General features: G+C 45.3%; 1 protein-coding gene across 1 annotated transcript; it reads right to left on the reverse strand.

Annotated features, from left to right (window-relative positions):
- Positions 1-552: 552 nt before the first annotated feature.
- Ube2l6 (ubiquitin conjugating enzyme E2 L6) lies at positions 553-15,604 on the reverse strand. Its single transcript, XM_028762989.1, has 4 exons — positions 15,506-15,604; positions 11,968-12,063; positions 5,203-5,389; positions 553-1,225 (listed from the first exon to the last, which is right to left on the reverse strand). Exons 1-4 carry the CDS (start codon positions 15,530-15,532, stop codon positions 1,074-1,076), a joined length of 462 nt encoding a protein of 153 aa, XP_028618822.1. The 5' UTR covers positions 15,533-15,604; the 3' UTR covers positions 553-1,073.
- Positions 15,605-20,791: the final 5,187 nt, after the last annotated feature.

Consider the following 20,791-nt stretch of genomic DNA (forward strand, 5'->3'; position numbering starts at 1 on the left):
GTGTTCCCCCTGTAGACCTTTGGAAGGCCCACCTGAGGATGGCCTAGTCAGGGCCAGCATTTCTTATCATGTATGGAGGAATAGCCACTAGACACTGAGTCACACTCTTTGTTAGTCCCCAGCCAGCCTGCTTTCTGATGAAACACTTCACTCATAGGGCTCACAAGGTGAAAGGTGCAGGCTACCAAGCCAGACAGCCAACCTTAGTTGAATCCTCAGGACCTACATAGTGGAAGGAGAAATTTATGTCTCCAATAAATTGTTCTTTTACCTCTACTCCCAGGCCATCATATGCTTACTCACTTCTACACAAACACACAAAATAAATAAAAATGTAACAAAAACTTTAAAAACAAGCCCCAAAACACCACCCCATCCTCTCATGGAAAACTTAGCTGAACTCTGGAATTCATCTGTGAAGTTAATGGCAAGCAAGCACACACATTTTGTGGAGCCCCCTGGACAGGAGATTGGAGGTACACAAATCCCAGTTTGAGGCCTAGTCCCCAGAAATGTAGCCAGTCAGAGAGCAAAAAATTTAGAAACATGAAGTCTGATTTCTGGGTGGAGATTAGACTCTTAATTTTGAGATTCATCAGCGGAAAATAAGATGTTTTAAGACTTAAATCTGGCCATGCCTATTACAAGTGTGGTTGATTTCAATCACTCAGTAGTAGATTTGGCACCTTCTGTAGGCCCTGCCTTCCAAGCAGAGTCCTGCCTTTCTCAGCCCTTGGTGCCTGGGCCCTGGGGCATTCAATTTTCTGCCAATTGGCCTGGAAGGTGACCTAAGAGCTGGAAAGCAGGCCTGGAACTGTGTATACCTAACTCCCACTAGCGCTGGAGCCATGGAGGATGTGGGAATGGCACCTCTCCAGCCAGATGACTTAGGGAAGGAGCACACCCCACACAGCTTCCCCTAACACATACATACACACCGGGTACAAAATTCATAATCATCAGCTACAAAGGAAAACTTAGACACAGGATGGGCTTCCCAAGGCCTCTGGCACCAGTCTGTGATACCCATCCACTAAGCAGAAGATCCAGGCAGAGAGGCTTCAGAACCAGAATTAAGAGGGTCGGTCCACTCCAAATTGAAGGGTGAACTCTTCCGCCTTCTTCCAGAACATCTTTGGGTTCTGAGTCAGGAGGTCAGCAAGTTCCAATCGCACAGGCTCTTCCAGGTTCGGTCTACTCACCAGGATGTTGAGGGCCTCCAAGACTGAGGAAGAGGACAGAGAAGGGCATCAGGACCAGGGAGAGCCATGAGAGGAGGTAAGGGATACTCATCCCCGGATTCTCCTGAAGGCCCACAATCATCTTCAGGGTACCACAAGAGCATACCATCACTCAGGATGGCTCCACAGTCAAAGCAGATGTCACTCTCATTCTCGATGGGTGAGGTTAAAGCCCTGACTCATGGATTAGCAGTTCTCCCTCGTCTATTATGAAACCCAGGCTGCCCTCGAACCCGAGCTCCTCCGCCCGCCATGTACTAGGATTATCAACACATCTCATAGTGTTCAGACACATCTCAGTGTTCGCCATGCTTCAAAGAGGCTTCTCATGAGATAAGCAGGATTCTCGATTCTCACTTTTACTCACTTTCTCTCTCTTTTTTTTTTACTTATTCTTCCCCCCATACAATACATCCAGACTGCAGCCTCCCATCCCTCCCCTCCACCCAGTCCCCCTACATGTTTTCCCTCTCTCCCAGATCCTCTGTTCCTGTTTTCCTTCAAAAAAGAGTAGGTCTCCCCGTGATAGCAGCCAAACACAGCATAACAAGATGTTACCCAAACCCTCATATAAAGGCTGGACGAAGCAACCTAGTAGGAGGAAAAGGAGCCCATAAGCAGGCAAAAGAGTCAGAGACTCCCCCACTCCCATTGTTCGGAGTCTCATAAAAACCCCAAGCCAAACAACCACAGCAGGGCCTAGAGCAGACCCTTGCAGGCTCTGTGACTGAGGCTTCAGTCTCTCTGAGCCCCACTGAGCCCTGTTTAGTTGATGTCTGTGGATCATGTTCTCCTGGTGTCCTCAAACCTTCTGGCTACTACAATTCTTCCTCCACCTCTCCTGCAGGGTTCCCCGAGTTCTACCTAATCTTTGACTGCTCCTATCAGCTACTAATAGGAAACCTCTCTGATGATGGCGGGGCTAGGCACTACTGGGCTAGATCTACGAGTCTTTCACTCTTATTAAGAGGCACTGTGGTTTTCTGTTTTATTTTTAATATTTTAGTGTGTGTGCCCCCTGTGTGTGCAGATGCTCTTGGAGGCCAGAACAAAGAGCTGGATTCCCTCGAGCTGGAGTTACAGTGAGCTGTGAGGAGCCTGATGTGGGGGCTGGGAACTGAGCTCCTGTCTCCAGCAAGGGCAGTGATCATTAACTTATAAGCCATCTTTCAAACATCCTGGCGTTCTGTTAGACTTGGATTGCCAAGAAACCTTTATTTGGGGCAAAGGGGTTCTGAACTGAAAGAATGAACACCACTCCTGCCTCAGTGGCGTTTCATCTTTCTCAGCTGCTCTCAGGAACCTGAGGAGGTGGCATCCAACCCTTTTAGCATGTGCACAATGTCTATGCCTTCATTTACAGCTCTAGTGAAGAGAGCATCACAGCCCCCTCCTGGGGGGGTGGGGGGAGCTCAGCCAAGCCCCACTTCTTGTGTCTCCCTCAGCCCCAAGGATCCCTGTTCCCCTGGGTTAAGAATCTTGAGCAGGCCAGATACAGTCTGGCACCCGGGCTGAGTCCACATATTTTAGAACTTTACTGTCCAACATGGTCACCACTTCCTACACATTATTTAAGTTTAAATTCATGAACGTTCAATACAATTAAGAATTCAGTTCCTGTTTCAGGTGGACTACGACTGTTAAGTCACTTACTGGAGACATACCCAACATTTCCAGCATTTGCATTTCAGGCAATGTTCTGTTATTGCTCTAGAGTTGGGGGTATTCGAGTTGGGGCTCAACGCAAAATTATAAGCTTACTTAAACATGTTTATTTTTTGCCTTTTGAGGGGTGGGGAGGTGTAGCTTGGCCATGCAGTTCTCAAGCATGGATATTGCAGCAGTATCCTTTTACAGTCTCTAGAGGCTTGTTACATACCCTAGGGTTTCCGTGACTATGATGAAAGACCACAGCCATAGACCAGGCTTATTTAGCTTACAGGTCTCAAATCACACTCTATCACTGAGGGAAGTTGGGACAGGAGCTGAAGCAGAGTCTACAAAGGAGCACTGCTTACTGGCTTGCCCCTCATAGCCCACTTTCCTACACAACTCAGAACCAGCTGCCCACAGTTGGCACCACCCACAGTGGGCGGGCCTTCTCACAGTAATCTTTAATCAAGAAAATGCCAGACGCTCATTTTCTCAATGGAGAGTCCCCCCTTCCCAAATGATTCTAGCTCGTGTTAAGCTAACATAAAACTAACCAACACACTACACCTCCTAGATTTAGCCACGCTCTGCCCCTCAGCACCTCTAGGTCCCTCACCTAAGCTTTAGTGTCTCGGTTTATTCCACCAGGCTAATGGTAACACCATCTCACAGGATGAGATGAAGCTCCTCTTATTCCCAGCTCTTCCCTCTGCAGCCAAGCTCTGGCTCTCCCTCTCCCTCCCCGCCTCTTTCCCTCCTCCCCCCAACAGACACACACACAGACAAACACAGACACACACACACCATGGCTAAGTGTCTCAATTACGCCTACTAGAATATGCCAACCATCCAGTGTCTCAGGAAGCATCTTTCCATCCAACAGGGGGTTCATCTCACACTAACATTTTTATCACTCGGACTTATTTATTTTTTAAATACATTTACTGGGGATGGGTAGGTTGCTCATCGGTTAACAGTACTGGTTTCTCTTTAGACAAACTGCATTTGATTCCCAGCATCCACCTCACAAATGTCCGTAACTCAAGTTCCAGGGTTCCAACACCGTCTCCTGGCCTTTACAGGCACTAGACATGCACATGCATGCAGACAGAAAGTCCTTACATATTAAATGAATGTTTAAATTTTTTGTATATACCTTTTAAATTTTTATGGATGAGTATTTCGCCTGCATGCATATGTGTGCATCACGTGCATGCATCACTCGTAATGGCCAGAAGAGGGCACTGGATCTCCTGGAACTGGAAATACAGATAGCTCTGCACTACCTGAGTGCAGGAATTGAACTCAGATTCTCTGCAAAAGCCATGGGTGCTCTTAACCTCAGAGCTATCACTCCAGCACCCACTTATTTTTGACACAGGGTCTACTGTAGTCCGGCCAGGCCTCAAACATGCTGCAGAATTGGGGATAAACTATTTTTCTTAAAGATTTATTTATTTGCCAGGCAGTGGTGGAGCACGCCTTTAATCCCAGCGCTTGGGAGGCAGAAGCAGGTGGATTTCGGAGTTCGAGAGTCCGAGGCTAGCCTGGTCTACAGAGTGAGTTTCAGGACAGCCAGGGCTACACAGAGAAACCCTGTCTCGAAAAAACTAAAAAAAAAAAAAAAAAAAAAAAAAAAAAAAAAGATTGATTTATTTATTTTATGTATGTGAGTACACTGTCAATCTCTTCAGACACGCCAGAAGAGGGAGGGCATCAAACCCCATCACAGATGGTTGTGAGCCACCATATGGTTGCTGGGAATTGAACTCAAGACCTCTGGAAGAGCAGTCAGTGCTCTTAACTGCTGAACCATCTCTCCAGCCTCAAGAATGAACTTTTTATTTACTTATTTGTGTGTGTGTGTGTGTGTGTGTGTTGTGTGTGTGTGCATGTGGAGTCACATGGATGCCACAGATCTTGTGGAGAGGGCAGAGGACAACTTGTGTGAGTTGGTTCAATCGCTCCACTGTGGGATCTGTGGATCACACCAGGTTTAGGCTTGCTCAGTGAGCCTTTTTACCAGCTCGTCCATCTTGCCTTGAAGATGACTTTGAACTTCTGACCCTCCTACTTCCAATTCCCAAGTGTTGAGATCCCACGTGTGGGTGATCACACTCAGTTTATTTGGAGTAACTGAACCTAAGACCTTATGTAGACACGGAAAGCACCAAATTACACCCTGGGTTACACCCCCTTCCCTATCTCTTCTCTTTTAAGCCTATATTAAATCAAAATAAGTCCACAACAACCCTATCCAGCAGCCCCCTTCTCCATGGGCCCCTCTTCTGGGGAAGGCTCACCCTACCTTGATAGGTCTTGGTGTAAGGCTTCCAGTTCTCGATGCTGATGAGGGGCAGGCACACTAGTCCATCCTCACTGATGTTGGGGTGGTAGATCTTGGTGGTGAATCTCAGTGTGGGAGGCTTAAGTGGATACTCTCTAGGGAAATCAATCCGCAGACCGAAGGCCTTGAGGCGATAGGGAAGCTGGTCCTGATCAAAGAGAAGCAACTAAGGTCTGTTCTGATGGTACGACTCCCTGAAAGACAGTTTTCCTCCAAAAGCATTGATCTAGCCGTCCCTTCTTCCCCATCCCAGGGTCCTGGGTGGCCTCCACTACCAGGAAGATATAAGCCTTAGGAATTAGATGGAGGATAGACTCTCACAAAAGCACCGTGTCAGAAAATCTGACCCCGCATTTTGCTCTCTTGCCATGAGTGAGCCACCTCCCATCCCTGAACCTCAGACTCCTCACCTGAAAAATGGGGCAGGAACCCATAAAAGCACACAAACAGCTTTGGTTAAGCTCAGTGGGTAATAACACAAAACAAACAGGTGTATGAGAAAGGAAGAGACAAGGCAGGCGTGAGAGCAACCAGTGTGTGAATAACACAGATATGAAATCATCAAAAAGCAAATTTATTAATTAAAAATGGTGCAGATGCTGTGGGGAACCAGAAAGCAACTCTCCAAAAATTAAAATGTGATCTATCAATTCCATTTTGGGATATATCCCTCAAAGAATTTTTTTTCTTTTTTAAATTTAATACCTTTCTCACTGCCCCCCTCCCCTCCTGGTCACCCCCTCCCAAAATCCTTCCTCCATTCCCCCTCTCCCAAAGAATATTTTTTTTAAATATTTATTTATTTATTTTATTGATGAGTACACTGTAGCTGTCTTCAGACACACCAGAAGAGGGCATCCAATCTCATTATGGATGGTTGTGAGCCACCATGTGGTTGCTGGGATTTGAACTCAGGACCTCTGTAAGAGCAGTCAGTGCTCTTAACCACTAAGCCATCTCTCCAGCCCCCCAAAGAATATTTTTAAAGATTGATTTATTTTATGTATGAATGCCTGCATGTATGTATGAGTGAGTACCACATAGTCGTGGAAGTCAGAAAATGTCAACACCGGGGACAGGAGTTACAGATGGCTATAAGCCACCATGTAGGTACTGGGATTTGAACTCAGGTCCTCTGCAAGAGCAGATAGCACTCTTAACCACAGAATCATCTCTCCAGCTCTCCTCAGAGGACTTTGTTTTTTCAAGACAGGGTTTCTCTATGTAGTTCTGGCTGTCCTGGAACTCACTCTGTCGACCAGGCTGGCCTCGAACTCATAGATCCATTTATTTCCTGTCTCCTGAATGCTGGGATAAAAGGTGTGAACCACCATATCCAGGAGATTTTTTTTTTAAATAAAATCACTTTGTTGTTGTAGTAAGGTTACAAATAAAAACATCACACAAGTTCCTGTAGTCACTGAAACATTTGCCCGGTTCTAAACTCTTTACACCTCAGTAACGTTCCACAGTGAGAACATTCTGAAGCCAAGCCACTTCCCTTAGAATTTTTGTTTGTTTTATCCTTTTCTTTTTTTAAAGTTTATCTTCTCTCATACAATACCTCCTGACTATAACCTCCCCTGTTTCCCCTCCTCCCAGTCCACTACCATCACCAGCCACCTGTACCTCCCCTCTCCCTGAGATCCCCTGCTCCTGTTTCCCTTCAGAAAAGAGCAGGCTTCTCAGTGACATCACCAGACTAGGGTTTTATACTTTCACTTTTAATTACACTTTTATGGGCTTGTTCAGCACTCACCAAAAAAAGAAAACTACACCAGAGTTAAAACTGGAAAAGCAATCACTTTTTTTAATGTTTTAAAGCTTAACTTTTATTTTATGTTCATTGGTGTTTTGCCTGCATGCACAGAGAGATGTGGGCTACCATGTGGTTGCTGGGAATTGAACCTGGGTCTTCTGGAAGAGCAGTCAGTGCTCTTAACTCCTGAGCCATCAGCAATCACCCACTTTCTGTGTGCTGTGTGTATGTGTGTGTATATGTATATGTATATGTATATGTATAGATAGATAGATATAGATAGATATAGATATAGTGTATATAGGTATATACAGTATATATACACACATGTACATATATACTTATATAAAAGTGTACATATATAAGTATATATATGTGTGGATTTGTATATATACGTATATATACATACATAAGTATATATATATATACACACACACACACACACACGCACGCACACACACACATACACTTTTCAGTCTGCGTAATGTTCCTCATTTGTATGTTTTTACAGCTGACCATTTGGTACTGGATAAGCAACTGGTGTGCTCTTCCCTGGGGAAGACTACTCCTCCCCCTGTCAGAATTCCATAGTCGCCTGAAGCTAACTGTACAGGACTGAGGCATGCTGGGCTTTTCCCAGTCCACTCTGGCATGTCTATTGATGTCTACTGATGTCTTTATGCATCTCATGTTGGTGAGGCTTTTTGGGTGTAGCTTCTGATGCTGCTCAAAACACAGTCTCGCAGCAAACCCCCGATCCTCTGGCAATTACAATTTTCCTCTTCTGGAATAGTCTCTGGGCCTTAAATGCTGGAGTTGTTTGGTAGAGCTATCCATTGAGATTGGGCATCACTGAACTCCTTAAAGACTGAAAACTTTAAAGATGATTATACTTTATGATGACATATACACACAGGCAAAACAGACATATACATAAGTTAAAATTAAAAAAAACCTAGACATAAAGCCACATGCCTATAATCCCAGCATTTGGAAAGTGAAGTGGAAGGACTGTTGCCTGGACTGCAGAGTGAGTTCAAGTCAGCCTGGTCTACACAGCCAAACTCAGTTACAATACAAAAACCATAAACTTAGGGACTGGAGTAGACAAGGGTTTGGTGATGACCAAAAGCTAGTACAAGAAGAATTGAGATCACATGACCTCAAGATTCTCCTGGGCACCTACCCTGAACCATCTGAGACTAGGAATGGCACACATTAGTTAGCCTGTAGAGCGGAGTACGGGGAATATAAGACCCTGAAGCTACCCTGCCTGGGCAGCCTTGGGCCCTTGTCTTAATAGTAGATCTCTTAAAGCAAGTAACTGGATCTCTGTGTGTTTCCTTACAGTGATAACAGTGGATGTCTTCATAGGACTTAGATGAGAATAATCGTTATTTTATTTCAAAGGCTTAGAAAGGTCTGGCAGCACAGACATGTGCCAGCTATTACTGATAAGTATGAAAGCCATGTATCTCAGCATCTCCATCTTCCGATAAGGACACTGTAGTTCCGTGTGTATGTGATGTCCAGGCCACTGTGACTATGCTGAAGTGGAAACTTGGTACTTGTTTTACTCTACAACCCACACATGACCACTACTCCTTGCCCTCTGAGAACATTCCAGTGGGTGGAGATGCAGCTCAGGTGTCAGAGTGCTTACGGAGCATGGACAAAGCCCTGGGATCAGCTCCCAGCATCACGTGATGGCGCACACATGCAATCCCAGCACTTGGGTGGTAGATAAAGTCTTAGCTATTTAGGAAGTTTGAGGCTAGCGTGGGATACATCAGACCCTATAAGAAGAAGAGGAAAGGGGAGAGGAGGAGAGACCAGAATGATCCAGCACAGAGATCAGGGTGTTTTAGGCTGAGGCCAAACTCCAAGTCCTTTTAGAGTGTCCATTATTGAAAACACAGATTTGGAGCTGGAGAGATGGCTCAGCGGTTTAAGAGCACTGATTGTTCTTCCCGAGGTCCTGAGTTCAGTTCCCGGCAACCACATGGTGGCGCACAATCATCTGTAATGGGATCCGATGCCCTCTTCTGGTGTGTCTGAAGACAGATACAGCATACTCATCACATATATAAAACAAATAAAATCTTTTTAAAAAAAGAAAGAAAGAAAAAGAAAAGAAAACACAGAGTAAAGACAGCTAGAATTACAATAGTGGCAAAGCAGAGTCAAGTGTGTTGTGTTGTGTTGTGTTGTGTTACGCTCTGAGTGTTGGAATGGACCCAAGGCTCACACATGCTCAATAGGCACATCCACTACTGAGCTGTCTTCAGCCTAGAGTCAAGATTCTAACTGACTGCGCCTCCGTAACAGATTGCAAAATGGACACTGGGCTTGACTGTGTGGAAATGAGCAGATAAGAGAAATGCCCAGCTCCCGGGTCTCGATAAACAGTGAAGCCTGAGCCTGGGAAGTGGAGACAAGGATGAGGGAAGACCCTGGGGCAGCACTGGGTGTCTCTGCGTCTGGTCTATAGACAGCTGAGGCAAAGCCTGCTCCCGTTCTGCTTCAAGCTACTAAGTGACTCTGAGCTTCCCTAGGAATCCATCTCTCATCCTTGAGGAAGGTGGGCCAGATGAAGGATTTCACACTGCATCTAATGTTAGCCGAAAGACTGCGACTACTTTCCACATTCTGGGTTACATAAAAAAATGTTTTGACTGAAAACTAAGACAGAAGACTTGAGCTGGAAATGCAGCTCAGTGGCAAGGTGCATGCTTAGCACGTGCACCCTGGGTTTGAGTGTCAGCACCGCAAGCAAAACAAAAAAAGAGAAAAACTTGAAAGTCCAAGGCGGGAGGGCTTCTGTGAGCTCAAGGCCTGTCTGGGCTACAGAGTGAGACCCTGTCTCATGTGAAGGAAGACGAAAAGGGAAAGGAAGGGTCCATTGGGATGCTCACTCAGTGAAGTGTTTGCCTTGTGAGCACTCACACTTGATTTGGGTCCCCCAAATTCCCGCATTAAAAAAAAAGCTAGACATGATGACACACCTTTGTAATCCCGATGCCCAGAAGCACAAACAGGTAGATCCCTGGGGCTGGCTGCTTAGCCTGGCTAGCCTACTTAGAAAGTTCCAGACTAAAGTCTAAAAAACAACAAAAAAGTAGACAGAGCTTAAATCAGCCTCTTGCTTCCACAGATCCATGAAGGCAAACAGAAAGAAGGGAGAGAAGGGAGGGGGAAGGAGGAAGGAAGGGGAGCGGAAGGGAGGGGAGGGGAAGGGAAGAAGGGGAAGAGAAATGAAATGGAATTCTGGAGGCCGCTGAGCTCCTGCCCCATCACCTTATTCTGGGTAACCATGAGCACGTTCCTTAACCTCCTAGTTTTCCACTTCCTTATCTGTAAAAGGAACTGTCCTGTCTTAAGGTAGTGAGGGTTCTCAGTGTTACCTTTCTCCAGGTCCTCCAGATTGTGATCCATTCTTTGAGCTTTACAAGGCCAGTACAGCTCTGACCCAACAAAACTGAAGTGATAGATAGGGCCCCATGGATGAATATGTAAATTAAGACTAAGTCTTTCTGGGACAAGAGGTCTGCTCATCCCTAAGGCCCCTGCTCTCTATTCATGTGGGCCAGCTACACTCTTCATCACAGGTCCTAGGGAAGTCGAGATCCTAACAAATCTCCTCTGGGCTCCTGATTGGCTGGGAAGTTTTTGGCACAACTAACTGAGGAGCCAATCATAGAGATCCTTTGATTTTGTAGTGTCTCCCAAACAAGACATTTCCTAGTTCTTCCTATGACTTCCCTCTTCTGACCTGATCCTCCTCTGTCACTGTCATCATCCCAAAACTGGTTTCCTTGGAGACATAACTAGGATTCATTTTACTATCTTCTTCCCCTAGCACTTGTAGCCCAGAACTACACCTGAGTTCTGTGTTGAACCAGAATCATGACCTACTCCAAGCCCAGCACCTGAACTGCTTCAAGCCAGTTCAAGTCCTTGACGGGACTCAGATGTTGGCCCAGCTCAAGCCTTCCTCCATTTTTCTAGATGACAGATTAGTGGAAAGAGAAGGTGAGACCTTGGCATGGTAGGCACAGATTCTAAATAATTAGACCATCAGTTTTTTTTAATTAAGAAAGGCTGTGTTGCTCTTTAATTAAGAAAGGGCTGTGTTGCTTGTTTTATCTTTCTTCTAATCAGGCAGTGTGGTGCACGCCTTTAATCCCAGCCCTCTGAAGGCAGAAACAGGCCAGCCTGATCTACAGAGCAAGTTCCAGGATAGCCAGGGCTACACAGACCTGTTTGTTTTGTCTTGAAAACAAAAACAAACAAACAAAACCCCTCTTTCTTCTAGGTATATTTATCAAGCTGAATCATGATCCTGTACCAAACAAAACAAAAACCCAAGGTGATCTCATTTTGTCAAAAACTATATTAACTAAAGATACTCTAGAGTTCAAGAGCAGCCTGGTCTACATAGTAAGCTCCAGACCAGGCAAAGCTGCATAGGAAGACCTTTCTCAAAGTGTGTGTGTGTGTGTGTGTGTGTGTGTGTGTGTGTGTGTGTGTGTGTTATACTACCTTGTTTTGGCACACAGGGCCTCTCACTGGCCTGAAAATCACCAAGTGAGCTAGGCTGCCTAGTCAGTGAGCTCCAATGACATGTTTCTAGCTTCTTATCCCTGGGATTCCCAGCTCCTGTGACTTCTTACATGGGTGCTGAGGACTGAACTCAGGTCCTCACGTTCGCCACTTGGCCTGCTCTGTTTTTTGATTCTGTTCATCTCCTCAATCTTCTGTGGTGGGTTTGGAAGCTTCAGGTCTGAAGGAGGGTGTCCTCTTATGTCTAAAGTCTCTGTTGTGCTCATTGGTCTGATTGGACTAATTGAAATTGGTCTAGAGACAGAGATTCTTCTGCATAGCACAACCTCCAGGAAGAGATCCTAGGCCTGACCCTCCCTACCCATGCTAACCTAAGTCTCCAAAGGGTCCCCATGGACACTCACTGGCAGCAGGAGCATGTGCCACACCAGCACATTGGCATCATCGCTAGACAGTTGGCACAGGTATGGCGGAAGCTCCTTCAAAAGATCCTTCAGCTCCTGTAGGGATCACATCAAGGGGTGTAAGTCAAGTGCTCACAAAGTCAGCCCCACAGCAAGCCCGAACAGGCTAGCCTGAGAGCAGAAAGAGAAAGGTCAGAGCCCCAACTTAGGAAGCGCTCAGCTGGTGTGAGACCCAGTGCTGAGTGATGTGAATTACCTGATTTCAGCCTCACTGCGATGCTGTAGGCCCCAGTGTAAGGATTAGGTGATCTCAAATATTAAGAACTCCAGGGAGTTCTCCTGGGAGCCTTCTTTCTGAAGGCAAGGTACTCTATCCTCTTGCCCTTTTTCTAGAAAACTCACTGAGTCCTATTTCATCCCTCTCTCTTCAGTAATATCTCAGTTTCCAACACAATACGCACTCGGAGAATGAACGGCAAGGACATCACACACCCAGGGGTAAAGGACTGATCCAGGCTTCCCAGGTGAGAAATCTGCACATCACACATGGTAATCAAGGGGCAAGGAGTGACTCACCTTCTCAGAAATGTGGCTTAATCACTTGGGCATCCCTGAGTTCTCCCAAGAGCAGTTTACTGAATACCCTCTGCTGACCCTTGACTAAGGCAGGGTGTGGCCCTCAAGAACGTCTTTGGAGTAATGGCAGAAACAAGAATAGTGAATGGGCACAAAGCCAGGAAAGAGGGGGATGGGAACACTTCAGAGGCTGTGTGCTGTGAGATGGGTCTTGGAAGAGCAGGTACAAACCCACCAGGCAGAAAAAAAGAGAGCCCAGGCTAAGGGCCTAGACAGGACTAGCATGTGCAGGTCCCCCATGGAATAGTTATTACAGGAAAAGGGCCTTATGGCTAAGTACATTTGGGAAAGCTGAGCTAAACGGCTTCTTCACTGCAGAACAACCCAAAAGTTTTGGGTTTGGTTTGGTTTCATTATTGCAGTAGTGTGGATGGGACCAAGGACCCTGAGAAAGCAAGGTGGTACCCTGCCACTGAACCACACCCCCAGCACACCCAGAGTCCCCAGTATACCATGGTGCATCTGACCAAGGGACTTCCCCAGAGGACTTTAGAGCTTCTCATTTTGAGAAGGGGATGATGGTTTGAAAAATGTTCACATATTCAAGGCAGCTCTGGTGAAAATGAATAGATACAATCTAGTGGTTCTCATCCGGGGACGTGTTTGCCCACCAGGGCACCTCTGCCAATATCTAAAAACATTTTCTACTGTTACAAATGGGGTGACTGCTGCCACAATTCAATGGGTAAAGTCCAGAGATGCTGATGAAACATCCTACAAAGAATGATCTGGTCCCAAATGTCAACAAAGATGAAGTTGAGAAAGTCTTGTGTACACACAGGCAGAAAGTTCCCCTAAGCCAGGGGCTCGGGAGTGGGGTCCTTCACTGCTGTACATCATCTGTACTCTGTCTCCCAAGTATATAAACTCCCCACACTCCCTTTTATCTCTAAGCCTATCTTCCATATGTAATCACACTAACAAATTGCTTCTTGTGCCTTCTATGTACAGCCAGTTGCCTAGTCTATCTTACCACAAGCATAACGTGTGCTATAGCTCGAGCAAGAACAAAGGCTTAAGTATAACACCGATCTTGAATGGATATTTCCTGGACTGACAATGCAGCTCAGTTGGTAGAGTGTTCGTCTAGCATGCACAAAGCCCTGGGTTCAATCCCCAGCATTGCATAAAACCTGATAAAGTGGTGCACATCTATGATCCCAGGTCTTAGGGATAAGATGGAGGCAGAAGAATAAGAAATTAAAGGTTGGCTGGGAAGATGGCTCAGCAGTGAGGTGCACTTGTTGATCTTCCAGAGGACCTGGGTTCGATTCCTAGCGGCCACATGGTGACTGACAACTATCTCTAGCTCCAGCTCCAGAGGATCTGATGCTCTCCTTTGCTTCTGCTAGGCACACAGGTAGTTAACAGATAAACAGACAGGCAGGGTATCCATACACATAAAATTAAATCAAATCATTTAAAAAAGAAATTAAAGGCCATTGTCAGCTACATATCTAGTTTAAGGCCAACCTGAACAACACAAAATGGTATCAAAAAATACAGAAGGGGAATTACTACTGGATAAGAGATTTTGGATTTTGTTGTTTTGATGAATTCTGACTGAATTTCACATGACTGCTGAAACCCAAGCTGGGACACACAGCTCCTCCCAAAGCCTGCTAGTAAGTCACCTGACTTAGGAGAAGTGAAAGCGAAGACAAACAGGCCATTAAGAGCCCTGTGAGTTAGAGTGTTATCAGTCTGGGCTCAAATTCCAGCCCCATTACATCTGCAGAGTTTAGCTGGTCAGACATGTTACTTTCCCTGATGTCTCCGTTTCCTCTTCCGTGAAATGGGAAGACACAGTTATCCCACAGTTGTTGCAAGAGTTAGATTAACAAACTGTCTGGCGCTGAGGATTCTGGAGCAACAAAAGCCGGTCTACCTTTTAGCGCTGAGGTAGCAATTGCCCTCTGTCTCATTGTGTACTAGCCTAAAACCAACAAAGTTTAGTTCTGGTTTGGGTCTGCTCTAGACTTCTCCATCTTAAAAGAATTTTCTTTTTGAAAGATGAGGCCAGCAACCATCCCTCCTGTCTCCTGAGGAAGCCTTCCTCTCAATTCTGCAGACTAGAGGGGCGTTTGGGGGAGACTCAAAGCCTGAGGGTGCCAGTACCAGCTCACCAGCGTTTCTCCTCCACGATCTCCAATCCTGGCTCTCTAGACATTCCCAAGTAAACTGCCCTCTTTCCGTTCTTTCAGGTAGTACCAAATATTGTCCTACACAGAAATGAACAAGATTTTTGTTCCTTTTCTGCCCCTGCCGCCTGGCACCGGGTTAGTACAAAGTAGGCGTTTAGCATCTGCAGCAAGTAACCTACTCAGGGCATAAAATGTTACTTCTCATTCAGGGACTGTTCTGTACACTTTGATTCCAGGGTCTGCCCCACCGCCCAACAGCATCTCTGGCTTCTGAGGCCTCGGGTAAGGTAGGTATCAAATTTGGGTGTATCCACTAGGCGGCGCAACAGAGCCCTTCCTGTGCGTGAGATAAGCTCCACTAATAAATTTTCAGCAGAATTGAAACTGAAACCAGTTTGGAAAGCTAGTTCATTCTATCTCCCAGTACAACTCCGGAAGCAGATGACAACTTTTTTGTTTCCAGCCTCTCTCAATCAGTCCCTCTCCCTCCTTCCCCCCCCCGTTTCCTCCCCCCCTCGCACGTGCGCGCGCGCACGCACACACGCGCACACACACAAACACACAAACACACAAACACACAAACACACAAACACACACCGCCTTCCTCCTCCCACTCCTTCATTGAGAGAAGGTGAGGATGCCTGGGTTTCAGCCAGCCCTGGTAAGCAAATAAACAAAGGCGCTCAGAGAGCCGGGGGAGAGGGGATAGGGCATGGCGGGGAGGGACACAGGAAAAGGGTCATCCTATATAGGCTTACTTTCGCCACTCGCTTGCTGGCGGTCATCTCAGGTTGGAGCGTGGGGCACCAGCAGACTCCTGCGGGACGCGGATCTCTGAACTGCAGCTCCTGAGCCCCGCCCACGCTCCGCACCACCCACACGGACTGAGGCGGCAAAGACCTGCTCCCCACCCCTTCGGTGGATTCCTGGAGGCTGCGGTAGAGTGCCCAGCTTGGTGGTCTTGGATCTCAGGAACTCGTGTTCTTTGCAGATCAGAGACTACGTCCGTGGAGCGCACTGCTCCTTTTGGTTCCTGAATCTTGCGGGGTACATCTGGCAGAAGCCGGAATGGGATTCATCTCCAGCCTCTGTCAACTCCCGCGACGCCCGAAGTACTGATGCTCTCGATGCAAAATATCTCGGCTGCAGGGCTCTCTGCGACCTCCGCAATGGGATTGTGGACCTAACCCCCACCTCTAGAGAAATTCTCAGAGTCACTTTGCCTTTGTGAGTCCAGTGCCCCATCCCTAAAAGAGAGTGGGGTGGAATGTCAGTGTAGACTTTATGCCTTCCAAGGACCACTCCTTTAGCTGTGTGGGATCCTGAGTGGTACAGTCCAGCAGACCTGCAGAGACGCAGCGTCGGATGCTTCTTTTAGGTTGCTTGGTGCCGAGAACCACTAGAGGACGCTGTTGGACCCATTCACTTTTGGTTTGGAGAGTTCTGTCGACCTTAAGTCTTTGACTCTGCAGGGCACATAAAATTGTTTGCTGTGTGGCGATTTGGGAAAACGATGAGTAGCCGAAGCCTCAAGATAGATTTCAGGATCCTATTATATTTTATCACCAACCTATTACAAACTGTGGACCTACTGTGTGTCCTCATGAACAGCCAAGAAGTCTCTAGCCCTCTGGGCAAGGGTAAAGACTTCTTGTCCAGCCCAAGTTGAGACCATGGTGGAATAGCAGACCACAGCATCTGGGAGAAATTCTGAAGCTAAAGAGGAATCCACCTACCTGCCTCACCCGTTCCAGCCCAGAAATTAGCATATTTTGAAGCCCAAGATTTTTTTTGTTTTGTTTTGTTTTGTTTTTCGAGACAGGGTTTCTCTGTGTAGCCCCTGGCTGTCCTGGAACTCACTCTGTAGACCAGGCTGGCCTCGAACTCAGAAATCCGCCTGCCTCTGCCTCCCAAGTGCTGGGATTAAAGGTGTGCGCCACCACCGCCCGGCCGAAGCCCAAGATTTTGACCCAGTATGTCACATAATTTTTTTTTCTGTCCAGGAACCAAATATCTGTTCTGCTTAGATATAGGATGTGTTTGGAAAACGATTCTGTTTTTTTCAATTCAATAACTTTAATCCTAAATGCCAGCAATAAACAGGACACTATCTGCAATTCTAAATATAGACGGAGACAAGGGGGCAGGACATCTGAACCAATTTCTGGTTAGTAGTTTTAGTTAACACCAAGTGCCAGGCACTATCTGTGGAACACACCAGATGGAGAAATTGTGGTGTCTGTCCTCAGAGAAGCTCTCAGGCAGTTGAAACACAGAGAATTCAGCCTCTAAATTTTTGTATTTGTAGTTCTTTGAGCATGTAGTCCTGACTGGCCTGAAACTTGTTGGTGAACCAGGCTGGCCTTGAACTCAGAGCTCGGCCTGTCTCTGCCTCCCAAGAGGTGGGACTAAAGGCATGTGCCACCACACTCAGCAATTTTGTCTCTGAATTTTTAATGAAAATCACATAACAAATCACTCCATCCCAGAGGAGGAGAGGAGGAGGGGAATCACATGATCTCCTTGTGGAGACAGGGCAAAGGCTTCCTGGATGACAGAATGGAAGTGAGGGAGCCTGAAGAGTTAGCTCCACAAGAGAATGGGAGGAAGGTGTGGGAAATAAGAGGGAAGGAACAGCGTTGGCCAAGTGATAGGGTGGATAGCTTGGAGCACAGAAAGTGTGATGTTCCTGCTTCTTTACCGCACTGCATCCTGATGTAAATCAGGCATTCTGGGAAGGGTCCACACCAGCTTCTAAGAACACACACACAGATGCACAGGTAAATAAGTAAACAGTTCCTTTATTTTAACTGGAACATAATAATTGTACATACTGATGGATACCATGTGGTAATTGAACAGATGTATTTATGTAATGATCAAATTTTATGTAATGATCAAATTAGTATTTGCGTGGCAAACATCATTTCCTTGTGTTTGGGAGCTACAAACTCTCCTAGTTCTTTATGAAATATATCATGAATCACTGTTAATGAAGTTTGCCCTAGGATGAGAAATGGTCCTGCAATTAAGGGCACTTGCTCTTACAGCATCTTGAGTCCAGTTTCTTGGACCCACATGGCAGCTCCGTACAAACCACTCATAACTCCAGGAGATCAGGCATCCTCTGCCAACCTCCCTGGGCACCAGGCATATGTACGGTGCACACATGTGTAGGCAAAAGAATCACACACATAAAATATCCTTTTTTAAGTTAGGAAAGAAAAGAAAGAACTTGGGGCTGGGGGATGGCTCTACAAGCAAAGATTGTGGCTCCCCAGGACCCACATAATGGGAGGAGAAAAGGAGAGAACTGAGTCCCTTGGGTTGTTTTCTGATCTCCACATGAACACCATGGTATATGCACACACACAGAGAGACACACACACAGACACCAACACACACAAACACACACACAGACACACACACACACACATACAAAGTAAAACATAATAAAAAAAACACTAGAATTCATTTCTTTTACCTAAGCATATTTGGTATTTATTATCTAGCTTTCTGTATAATTCCTCTCTGCTTCCCTTCCTCGTTCCCTAGTAATATTTATTCTATTCTCTGCTTCCGTGAGAACTTTTTAAAACTTCCACATAGGGAAAGAGCCAGCTGTGGTGGCACACACCCTAGCTCTTGGGAGGTAGAGACAGGATTTCAAAGTCAGTTTTGGGCACCTGAAGAGTTGGCAGCCAGCCTGGGTTACATGAGATGCTGTCTCAGACAAACAAACAGAACAGAAACCGTGTATGTGAGTTACAATATGTAGTATTTGTCCTTCTGTGTCTGGCTTATTTCATTTATGACGCCCACAAGCCATGCCCTAAAGTTAAGATATAAAGTTTAAATAACTATCCAGTCAAAACTATAGACAAATACATATTTTAAAGGTTACAGGTGAACATTTAAATTTTCTTAAGATTCATTGTATTTTATGTGCGTGAGTGTTTTGTGTGAATTTATGTGTAGGTGTGGGTACCGCATGTATCCCTGTTGCTGTAGAAGGTCACAGATGACAACAGTATAATAATCAACATTGTCATTGCCATTTTCCTCATCATCATCATCCAATCCAGTGACTTCCAGTGCAGGTAAATCCCCCAAAAGGACGCTGAACATTTTAAATGGGTTTAAGTAACAAAAGCGGGGTTTTAAAAGAATAAGTAGAAAGCTTATTTAGTAAGAACAAAGCCTGGCTTCAGTCTCCAAAGCTACAGAATACACAGATTTAAAAAGCATTTTCTACTTTGGATCTGGTAAAATTTGGTATATGATGTTTATTATTAAAAAAATAAAACAAAAAACAAAACCTTGCCGCAAGGCATTGGAGGTGCATGCCTTTAATCCCAGTACTGGGGAGGCAGAGGCAGGAAGATCTGTGTGAATTTGAGATCAGCCTGGTCTACAGAGTAAGTTCCAGGACAGCCAGGACTACAGAGAAAACCTATCTTGAAAAACAAAAGTTAAAAAAAAAAGAAAGAAGGAAAGGAAGGAAGGAAGAAAGGAAGAAAGGAAGAAATAAATAAATAAATTTGCAAGCATTTTTTAAAATAATAATTTTTTATTGTTTTTTGGGGGGAGGATAGGTAAGGGGATTTTTGTTTTTTTTGTTGTTGTTATATTGTTTTTTGCTTTTTCCTTCCTTCATTTTCTGGGACTGATCACAAACACCCACCTATAACTCTGCCTCCAGGGAATCCTCTGTAGACAACTGTATTCATATGCACATACACATAATTAAAAATAAAATAGAATTAATCTTTTGTTTTAAAAAAGTCTTCTGAGTTTGTTGGATTCTCTTTGCTTTCCAAGGATAACTGACCAGTGTCAAGCTTGTCGGTCTTTATTATCTAATGCATGATAATTTCCTTCGTTTCTTTTTGAGTCAGCATCTCCATTAACCCACGATGGACTATAACTTGATCTTCAGTTAAGGCCTGGTCTTAAACTCATGATTCTGTGTCTCTGCCTCCCAGGCGCTGAGATCTCAGGCATCTATCACCATGGCACTGCACTGCTTCTGATTCCCACATTTAACAAGGAGGGAGGGAAGAGGCTTCACTATACACATTTGTTTGTTTTGTTTTGTTTTTCAAGACAGGGTTTCCCTATGTAGCCATGGCTGTCCTGGCTCACTCTGAACTCACTCTGTAGACCAGGCTGGCCTTGAACTCAGAAATCTGCCTGCCTCTGCCTCCCAAGTGCTGGGATTAAAGGTGTGCACCACCATTGCCCAGCTTTCACTACACATTTAACAGGAAGACTTTAGTAACAGCATTTTGTATTCATTATGTTTATCTTAGCAACATTCCCTTTAAGACTACAGGGTTATGAGTTTCATGGCTGTTATTGTCTTGTTTTCCTTCCTCCACTTTAAAAAAAAAAAAAAAAACTTATATTGGCAGGTGGTGGTGGTATATGCCTTTAATCCCAGAATTTAGGAGGCAGAGGCAGGCAGATTTCTGAGTTCAAGGCCAGCCTGGTCTAAAGAGCAAGTTTCAGCATAGCCAGGGCTACACAGAAAAACCCTGTCTCAAAAAACAAACAAAAAAGCAAGCAAACAAACATAAAATCTTCATATTAGAAATATTATTAAATCAGGCTGGAGGGCTGACTCAGTTGTTAAGAGCACTGACTGCTCTTCCAGCGGTCCTGAGTTCAATTCCCAGCAACCACATGGTGACTTGAAGCCGTCTGTAATGGGATCTGATGCCCTCTTCTGGTGTGTCTGAGGACAGTGACAGTGTACTCATACATATTAAATAAATCATTTAGAAGAAGAGAGATGTGGACTTTGGACATTTCTTAAGTGATAAGCTAAACTCTTGTTCTCGGTTCCCATAAAATTCTGTGAGGTGGTCAAAAATTAAAAAATAATTTAAAAAATACTATTAAAGCATAATGAATGAACAATGATACAATCCATGTCTGAGCATGGTAGCTTAGTGAGTGCCATGCAAATGTGAAGACTTAAGTTTAAATCTCTAGCGCCCACTTAAGCAAGCAGCATGAACACCCATAACCCCAGTGCTCCT

The sequence above is a fragment of the Grammomys surdaster genome, unplaced genomic scaffold, assembly GCF_004785775.1.
Source record: "Grammomys surdaster isolate TR1022 unplaced genomic scaffold, NIH_TR_1.0 136, whole genome shotgun sequence".
Taxonomy (NCBI): domain Eukaryota; kingdom Metazoa; phylum Chordata; class Mammalia; order Rodentia; family Muridae; genus Grammomys; species Grammomys surdaster.

What these genes read in the sequence shown, in the direction of transcription:
- Ube2l6 (XM_028762989.1), bottom strand. Translation starts at nt 15,532, where the DNA reads ATGACCGCCAGCAAGCGAGTGGCGAAA. An exon ending in GGCACATGCTCCTGCTGCCA is followed by an intron (nt 5,390 to 11,967) that starts GTGAGTGTCCAT and finishes CTCTTTGATCAG; the next exon opens with GACCAGCTTCCCTATCGCCT. An exon ending in TTACACCAAGACCTATCAAG is followed by an intron (nt 1,226 to 5,202) that starts GTAGGGTGAGCC and finishes CCTCTTCCTCAG; the next exon opens with TCTTGGAGGCCCTCAACATC.